Source organism: Haliaeetus albicilla, chromosome 24 (genome assembly GCF_947461875.1).
Source record: "Haliaeetus albicilla chromosome 24, bHalAlb1.1, whole genome shotgun sequence".
NCBI lineage: Eukaryota > Metazoa > Chordata > Aves > Accipitriformes > Accipitridae > Haliaeetus > Haliaeetus albicilla.
The window spans coordinates 23,659,043-23,668,372 of record NC_091506.1 but is presented as its reverse complement, the minus strand read 5'-3'; the positions used below and the strand labels follow the sequence as shown (position 1 = coordinate 23,668,372).

At 36.1% G+C, this 9,330-nt stretch overlaps 1 protein-coding gene across 4 annotated transcripts in view; it reads right to left on the bottom strand.

The window, feature by feature from the left end:
* Positions 1–444: 444 nt before the first annotated feature.
* Positions 445–9,330, bottom strand: part of HDAC11 (histone deacetylase 11) — a 30,402-nt gene continuing 21,516 nt past the window's right edge. For 3 of the 4 annotated variants that reach the window (XM_069769852.1, XM_069769853.1, XM_069769851.1), the window contains 3 exons: positions 9,167–9,263; positions 5,907–6,085; positions 445–2,441 (listed from right to left, as the gene is read on the bottom strand). In XM_069769852.1, the coding sequence (XP_069625953.1) occupies positions 2,199–2,441; positions 5,907–6,085; positions 9,167–9,263 (519 nt within the window). In that variant the 3' untranslated portion in view covers positions 445–2,198. The remainder of the gene's footprint in view (positions 2,442–5,906; positions 6,086–9,166; positions 9,264–9,330) is intronic. The other variant, XM_069769850.1, reaches the window with a different exon arrangement.

The following is a 9,330-nucleotide window of genomic DNA, read 5'->3' as shown; positions in this document are numbered from 1 at the left end:
ACAGATGAGTCTGAAAGCTAGCAGGCTCTTCTTAGTTCTCTCTGAGAAGATACTGATTTATAAAAGACCTCTAACAAACTACTGCAGCCTTAACAGAAGCTTAGTTTACCATTTAATACCTGTAACAATAAGATACTTAAGATAGGATTTACAATATAGGTAACAGAATGTAACTTGGAATTAGAAAGTGACTTTAACCCCTTACGATGACATCTTTAAAAGTATTTGGATACAAAAATTCCAAGCTCACTTTCAGAGGTCAACACATTAACTCTCAGAGAAGTCATCCACTGTTGATAAACCTTGTACTATTCACCCTTAAGACTCACTGGAGTTTCAGTTACATTTTAAGTATGAAAAACATCTTCTTGTCTTTTCAATAAACTGTTCCATTCAAAGTTTGACAGGCAAGATACATGCGAAGTGAAAAGAAAAGTCAGGCAGCATTGTTCAACATCATTTTAATCTCCACCGAGGGTAAAATAATATAAACATGTTAACACAAACAGAAAGTTTTAGAAAAGACCATATGGTACTATGACAGGGTTTTAGTTTATAGAAATGTAATTTATAGTTTTATAAAAATTACATGAAAGAACAACAACATCTTTCAGTAACATCAGACAGTATAGAAAAAATAAATCTCAACATTAGTTGTACTCTGATGGTCCTTCTAGTAAGAAATTTAAAAGTGCTTTTCAATAACAGTGTTGCAACTCAAGATTAGTGCAATATGTCAAATCTGTTTTAAAGCAGATATTTATAGCAATTGTGCAAGTTCGTACAATTAACAAACCCCATCAATCTAAAAATTAACACTAAGTGAGGTAAGTATTCTAATTAGAATTAAACATTCCTTAAATAGCTTACATACCAATTCTACTACAAGGAAAATCCTGGTGTTCCTTCATAGGAAGGCTCAAACCTAAACATGATGTGAAACTTTTACTACAAATCAGTGAATACTTGGAATTTAAAAAAGCTCTTGCAAAATATACAGTTTAGTACGTTTACAACCCAATGCTACAAACAGTACCTAATGCAAAATATACCAACTTAAATAAAACCAAACTTTACAGTTAGTGTACTGAATTTGCTTTTGCATACACTATTTTGTTCCCAAATCCTCCTAGAAGCTCCCACATAAAGTTAGCACATTAACTTAATGCAGAACTTTCACTGTATTTTTATCTGTAAATATGAACAATTTGGTTACCAACTATGACTGCAACTATGAGTACCATTACTCTTCGAGCAAGTGAAAAACACAGCACTAGTTGGGAAAAAAAAGAAATCAAAATTTACCCTTCACTTTTATACATTACAAGTTAGCAATAATAAAAGATACTCTACATTTCTACATAATATTTTCTGCAAGAATTCTCAGAAGTCTAAAATTAGTTTTAATTTTATTGTAGTTTCTTTACTCTGTGATTTACGATGCATAGTAACTATTGCCTTTTATATGCAGGCCTCATTTTAAGAGAGGCAAAAACTAGACTGCTAATGCTGAGCTCATCTGCATATGGAGCCAAAGGCATTTCGTATTTTACTTCTCAAAGTGTTTATAAGTAGGATTTAAGTCACTATCAACAACAGGAATAAAATATAAATTAATGAACTTTCATTCTAATAGGCTACAGCCCCAAAACCTACCAACTGAACTGTTTTTTATAGTGTTGCACTTAACTTTAATACTAAACTGACAGTTGAAGCCTGCACAGAACTCATTTTATAACAGTATTTCAATAGAAAAAGCAATAAATAAAATGCGGTATCTAAAAACAAAATGCCAGTAGCTTTAGTCTGTATTTCTCCCACCACAGTCCAAGCTGCATCATCCAAAATAGGTCTGGGACAGTTTTTGGATACCAGCTGCATAGTTCTTTCAACATAACGACTACCCATAACAATAAGAGAAGCAATTAAAAGCTTTCTACAGTAATATTATAATAGAATTCCAATAGAAAGATGGTACCCTTGAGTATGTGTCTCAATTAGCTTAAAAGAATTTGCTGCCTTTGCTCAGGATAGCTTCAGAAGTTAGACAGAGCTATTCTGTGACTGCATGTTATCTCTACTGTGGTATTTCACAGGCAAGTTGAGTCTTTTTTAAATATGTTACATTAACCCTGATAATGATGTGGAGACTTCCTGCTCCTAAACCAGGAAGTTGTTTCCTAAAATTTAGTAACTTGTCACTGCAGTGACAAGTTGGTTAAGTCTTTAGCAGAGTCTCTAATCATCTGCTCTACCTTGGGATTTTCAGCTCCACTGGTTGCTAGCTCCTTGTCAATAAGCCCCAGGTTGTGCAAATTGAGGATGGAATCAGCAATAATCCGCGCTGTCCTCTTCTGATAGCCTCCAGACGTCACCATCAGGATTGGGATTCTGCGCCTCCTGGCAGCCTTGAACACGACTTCATCTCTCTTCACAATTCCCTGCAAGTTTACAACAGTTATTAAAAAAACCCAAAAAAGTAGTGATACGAATATTACAAATATGGTATTTTAGTTCCAGTCTATGGTTTATAGATTCAGAGTATTGGATGCTTGATAAGTGATTAGGCCTTACATTTTACAATACAAATAAAAAATTCATTTAAAAGTCCCATTAGCAGGTTTACAAGCATAATCATTAAAAAAATAAAAAGGAAAACAGCAAATCAAAAATCCTTGACTTGGTTTTAGAGGACACAACAGATAAGTCTTTAGTATAAATTCCTAGAAGAATTCTTTATCAGAGGCCATAAAGTCTAAACTGACTACAAAGTTTAGAAATGTTCATCCTATTTTACAGGCACAGATTTCAGATTAAGAAAGACTGTCTGAATTCAAAGTGCTTTAGTTTGTGCTCAACTTGCATAACACCCTTTGATAAAAGTTTAGCAACTTGATCACGACTTCACAAACCTACAGAGGAACCAAAAATTCAAATCGGATTTTTTATGTTCACAATCACTAGCTGAATTACAAGCTTCCAGTTTGTTTAACAAAAGCTAATACTAAAAGAATCTATGGCTGAAGGGGGAGTTCCAGAATGTAAGTAATGGTAAATCCACAGAAAGGAAAAGAAATTCTAAATAACCTCTTAATCATAGAGAAGGGTATGGAACTAAAAAGTAACAAAAGATTGCTGACCAAGTGGTACTGTACTATCATTAAACGCATACAACAGAAGACTGAGTCTCTTCAGTTTCAAACAAGTACATGTGGGGAAAAAGACAGAATTCAGAAATAACTAAGAACAGAATTAAAATCTACTTTTCTGGAAAAAGTAAAAGCAGAGAGTTCCAGAGACACATAGGAGTAGGAGGCATAAATAATCCATTACAACTCCTCAAAAAAAAAAAAAGACTAACAACATAATAGACAACAGCTTACAATGGACAGCTCAAAATTTAAATAACTGCAAAAGCTGGAGAAGGGGAAAGGGATTAAAGTGCAATCAAACACAAAAAATTAAGGAAGCAGCAGTAAAAGTGTTACAACAAAATGAGTATGCACTACTCAGACTGGTTAGAGGAAGACTGTAAATATGTCAAGAAATATTACCCTGCCATTAAAAAAAATTAGACCACAAACAAATGGTAGAGGGAAAGAATAAAATTCAAATGTAGCTGAAAAAAATATTTTTTAAAACCATATAACTGTAATGGTTTTTGTATAGTTTGACATAGCCCTGTAAAAGAACAATGGGAGTAAGGAATAATAACTGAAAAATGAGACAAAGGAAACTGAAGAATTATATTAGGAACAGATCTTTAAAGGAAGTAACAGAATTACAGAATGAGCTGTACATCCCTTGGGAACCATTGCTGGATGTAGCAAACATTATACCACAGAAGAACTGGCAGCAGTCACTATTCATAGGAGCCTAACAGCCTCATCCCTGGCTCCAGCATCTCTAGTGGCTGAGCCTGGAAGAACTGAAGGGAAAACACATGGGCTTATTCCAGCATTCGTGTGTTACCAAGAAAGAAAATACATCAAATGAAAATGACAGCCTGACACAGCTCCGACTTACAAAGATAAGAGGGACTTACCCGCTATACCTCAAGTTTTCTGGCTATAGCCTCAAGCACCAAGAAACTATTACTCATAGCACTCTGACGAGGCATAATTTTGAGTAGAATTAACACTGTAGGAAGATTTTAAAACATGAATGACATCTACCACTGCAGTACTGAAGATTGGACTAGCGAACCTTGAAGAGATGAATTATCCAGGTTCAATGCCTCCAGTTTCGGCATTTCCAGTGGCCCGGGATTTCAAGCTCGGTGAAACATACTATTCACACCTAAGCCAACAAGATTAGAGAGACAAGAAACCCTGCCCTCAATTCAGAAAATGAAGGCTTAGCTACAGAAACCTTTTCTCCAACAGGGACCCGAGCCACTGCTTGTGCAGAGAAACAGCACTCTGCCTTTCATCTCTACTTGTGACCAGAAGAATCATTTCACCTTTCTTTCCCCATCCCCGCATTTTGTCTCTTTCCCTACACAGCACCCAACAAGCTACAGCAACTCATTTTTCTTGGCAATTAAAACTGCTCCTTCTCAAACGGCAGAAAATTTTTTGAAAAGGCACATCTTAAAGTATTCTCCATCTATCACTAGCTTCCCTTTCTCTTGGTGGACACTGCCCTCCAAAAAGCTCTGTTCTATCAAATGAGATCTTACACCTCAGGTCATATCCTCTCCAAGGTTAAAACTAAACGAGTCCAAGCCCCTCAGCTGTTCCTTTCTCCTTAGAGACTTCTACACAGCCATGGAAACAAAATCCGGAGATCCAGAGTGGCTCCCAAGTCTTTCCACCCTGGGTCCACCGAGGACGTGGCGGGCAGTCAGAAAGCAACGAAGCAGCTGCTCAGTGACAGAGACGACAAGAATGAGGAAATACATAAGGAAGCCAATAAAACCCAGCAAGGAGCTAAAGCTCTGTGCAAAAGGAAGCACTTGAGAACTAAAGTACTGCAAAATAGAATGAAAACTGAACAGATCGAGTGATGGCTCAATTAGAAGGAAATCCGAGAGCTCACAAATCAAGAAAGCACTTTTCTATGTTGAACTGGTAGACACTAAAGGAGAACCAAATGTGAAAACAGCAGACACACAGAACTGAGGAGCTGTCAGAGAAGGAATCATTTAAAAAATGGAGGAAATACAAGATCTGTAAATTTTTGTTTATTTTGAGAAAAGCAGACTTGTTATATCTGGAAGGTGAAGACTTCTACGAAGCTATGCAGAATAAATCAAAATTTAGATCTGGTAACAATCTGGGGAGAGAGAAGGTAAACTGAACTGTAAAAGGGTAATGATATTTGTATAGAAAAGAATGAGGAAAGGGAAAAAAAAATCTGTTCATTTGCTAAGAATACACAGACAGGCTGCACAAAATTGCTAGGACTGGAAGATACCAGAAGAGCAATTTAAAACAGCTGGGAGTGCTACAGAGGAAATTAAGTGTAAGATACACACTGGGGGCAGGTGACAAAAGAAATACATTGCAAAAAGGGTTATGTGAGGGTAAAAGAAACAAAGAACAAACAAACCAAACAGGAAAAATAGGAGTCAAGTGAAGTGTGAAAATATATGCCTCTCTGGTTACTGTCTGGTTACTGCTGTTCAAAATCAGTATATTTTAGAAAGACGACAAATGATACCAGCACAGGCACCTGAAGAACAAAAATATTTAGTCAGGAAGACACAACAACAACAAAAAAAAAATGTAGTGAAAAGAGGAACAGAGATGTATCAATACATATCTGTAACAGGAAAATGCTCTGGTTTAGTGTAAAGTATGCACCTTACCTTCATCTAACAAATGGCCACAAGTCACTCTCAGGACTGCCTTCAGTATCTATTGAGGAGTGAAAGACTGTAGCTATTTTAGTATTATACAAACCTGAGGTGAAATAGCTAGTCCTCCCAAAGGATCGCCATCCAGAATATCAGTCCCAGCATTATAAACAATGATGTCAGGTTTTAATTCATTTAATGCTCCTTCCACGTGAGTATGTACCTTCTGAAGATATTCTGTGTCCTCTGTACCCCACTCTAATTCCACTTTGCGTTTTATGGCACCTAAAAAATGTTTTGATGTTACTCAATAACCAAAGCATTGCTTCGACAGAAAACACAAGATTTAGGTAAGCAAGAGAAAGAGATAACATTTCTGGAAATTTTGTAAATATGCTGCATTTTCACAGAACCTTGAATTAAAGAAAGTTATTCAACTACTTGTTTTCCCAGCAAATGTAAGCACAATGACCTTGAAAAAATTCCACTGAAGACAGAAAATTAGATGCGGGGGGTGAGGAAGGAAAATCTGAGACACAAGTGGAAAATATTACTGAAAAGCAGCTGATCTGCATGTCCATTTACCAATCAGCAAAGAAATCATAAAGAAAATTATTAAAAGTAATCTAAATAAAGCATAAGGGAAAGAAAACACCAAATTGCTATTGCAGAGGAAACAGTTGGGGGAAAACACAAGATAAATATCACTGAGAAATTATTAAGATGTTTTATTTTTATCACATCACTCAAAGCTAACAGCAAGGGATCATGAATTTATGTGAACTGCTTTATGAATGTATAACAAGATTCATCTTTGCCCCAAGCATTTTCAATTTAATGTTCTTACCCTGTAATCCTACCAGAAGAGCAAATATCTATTCTTAATTTAAATCAAATTATTTCTAATGCTTCTAATAAAGCATTAGAAGACGAGGGTTGAGAAGGTAGAGGAAAGAAACCCAAGGTTTTGCAACCTAGCTTTGGGTGCTTTTACGGAGTTATGTGAAGTCTAAATCTGAATTCATCAACTCTACGTTAGAGGTGTTTAAAAGGTATGACTTCTACCTCACTATACCCTATGCCTTCAATTAAATGCCTTGGAGTCCTAAATCTGAAGTGTAGAGTCAGCACCCACCAAGTGTGCATGAATGCATTCAACACAGAATGATATTTATTCTTGTGATTGCTGGGTAGGGGTTTTTTCTGCTTTTCATCCTTGTTCAGCATTAGTGAAGCATTCTTTTTCTTTATTTCATTGCATCAACATTACTTTCAAAGAATTTTGTTCCTTTATGATATTTTTCCTGAATTATTTTCTTATTGTTATATAAATGTTCATGTAAGTGTGCACAGCTGTGCTCTTCTAAACAGCACTTAGACCCTCTTCAGGGTAAAGAATCCGCTAGCTGGATAGAGCTTTAGAGGAGGAGGTAAACACATTAGCATGGGGACAAATAAGTATTGTTCTGATGAAACCATTAAGAAGTTGAGACAATCATGAATAAGATTCCATGCCTCTGTAGGTCTCTTGTCTTCATCTCCACCACAAAACACAGAATTACAGATTAGTTATTATCCGGATCAGGGACTACCGAGGGACACGGTGATGCATCTGTAGGTTAGAATGAACACAGCTTTTGCATTTGACACCCTTTCGTCCATCTCTTGCTAACTAGTGAATGTATTTCTACAGCTTTGAAAACTGCAAAATGACACTCAAACAGCAACACTTTTTTAAGGCCTTGAGTTTCAGCTATCAACTTTTTATGCTCACCCTTCAGTGAACTAGTCCTTTTCCCCATCCATCTTCTCCTTTCTCCTCCTAAATGTCTGTGTAATTCCAAGCTACTTCCCCTTAGGGACTCAATATGCCTATGGCTAAGCATTAGGCAGTGTTAGCTAGTCTTCCCCCCCGCCCCCCCAAGGAAGTGCATGGGACAAAAAACACGTACAGAGACTCCTGTAATAAAACATGGAGAAAATGAGTAGGAAGTCCAGGGAGAGAGCAATCAGAGTTTACCCTAAGAATTCAAACTCCCAGCTTCAAGCCTCGACCTCTCTTCAAAAAGATGCCCTCCCTGATCTCATCTTCGTCTGGTCACCTAGCAGGAGAGAGTTTAAAGGATTTAGCCACTGAACTCCTATTTAGACACCCTTATACAGACTACAAGCAACTACATATTCACATGTCTTTGGCCACAGCCTTCTGCACCTCACACTTCATCTGTAGAAAGAGAATGCTAGTATTCCCAGCTTCACAGGAGAGAGGTGAATTCAGTTTTTCGGATTTGCTAACAAGGGCTTACTTTGTTTTGGTCTTAATCCATCTGTTCAAAATGTTGCCATTTGAGATATGAATAAAGAAATGCTTTTCTTAGAAAAAATATACCTTCATTTGCTTGCAATTTGTCTGCTTACAGACAGGATGTGCTTTAAATGGTCTTTTTTTAGATTAATACCTTGAAATACATATACTACAATTTTCAAAATCTTTACTAGTTAAAAAACAGAAGTACAATGCACTGCACCTAATTCTTGCCAAGAATCCAAATAAAGTAGGCTTTTCAGAATGACAGCATCACTGAAGAAATTCAACAGCAGAAGAACATCTCCCCCAATAAACTATGATTCAGGTAACAAATTAAGCCTGTAATAAGTGACAGTGTAACGGAATCAAAGATCAAATGAACTTTGGGCTTTCACATTACAATTTAACCATTATCAAAACCCCACTAATTAATTGTGAGAGGTCACCAGACACAATAGGTACATCACAGTAGGGATAAACAAACAACAACAAAAAAATTAAGCACCAGCTCTTAACGTTTGTATGACTTCCTTTTGCTTCCCAACTTGTGTCACATTCAGATGCATCTTGTTTTCTAGATGCTTATAAAACAAGCTCTACTGGAAAGACAACACCTAAATATGTTTTAATTTATAACTTTCAAAAGAACATGAAACCTTTTTACACAGTATTAGCTAATCCTTAGTGAATTCTTCATAAATTTAGTGTAAAGGAAAGATTCAGTTCTAACAGTTATCTTCAAATCAAAAGGATTATTTAACTTGCTGTTCTAACCACGACATGAGCTTTTGAATGGACTGCTAACAAAGTCCAGGTAATACCCACACCTTGCATTCCAGAAATTCATTCCAGAAACAATAGAAAACACTACAGCATTAACACTATTGTGATATATCACAGTGATCATTGAAAATCGTATGGCCAATGTAAAATTTAAAAAAAAAAAAAAAAAAATCTAGTTAACATTGTTGCAAGGAAACTTATTAGTAAATGAAGAAGTTATTTAACAACACAGTAGGTCTTTCACATTTTGGAATATGAATTTCAATTATACTTACGTTTAGCAAATCCATCCCCTGGGTAAATATATCTATTGTACACATCCATAATATATACCCGATGATCATCCATAAAGTCCCTCTCATGGCCATTTCCCTGAAGAAAATTTACAGTTAGCTATTCCTAGCATATTAACAGAGAATTAAGTAATCTACAAATGCTA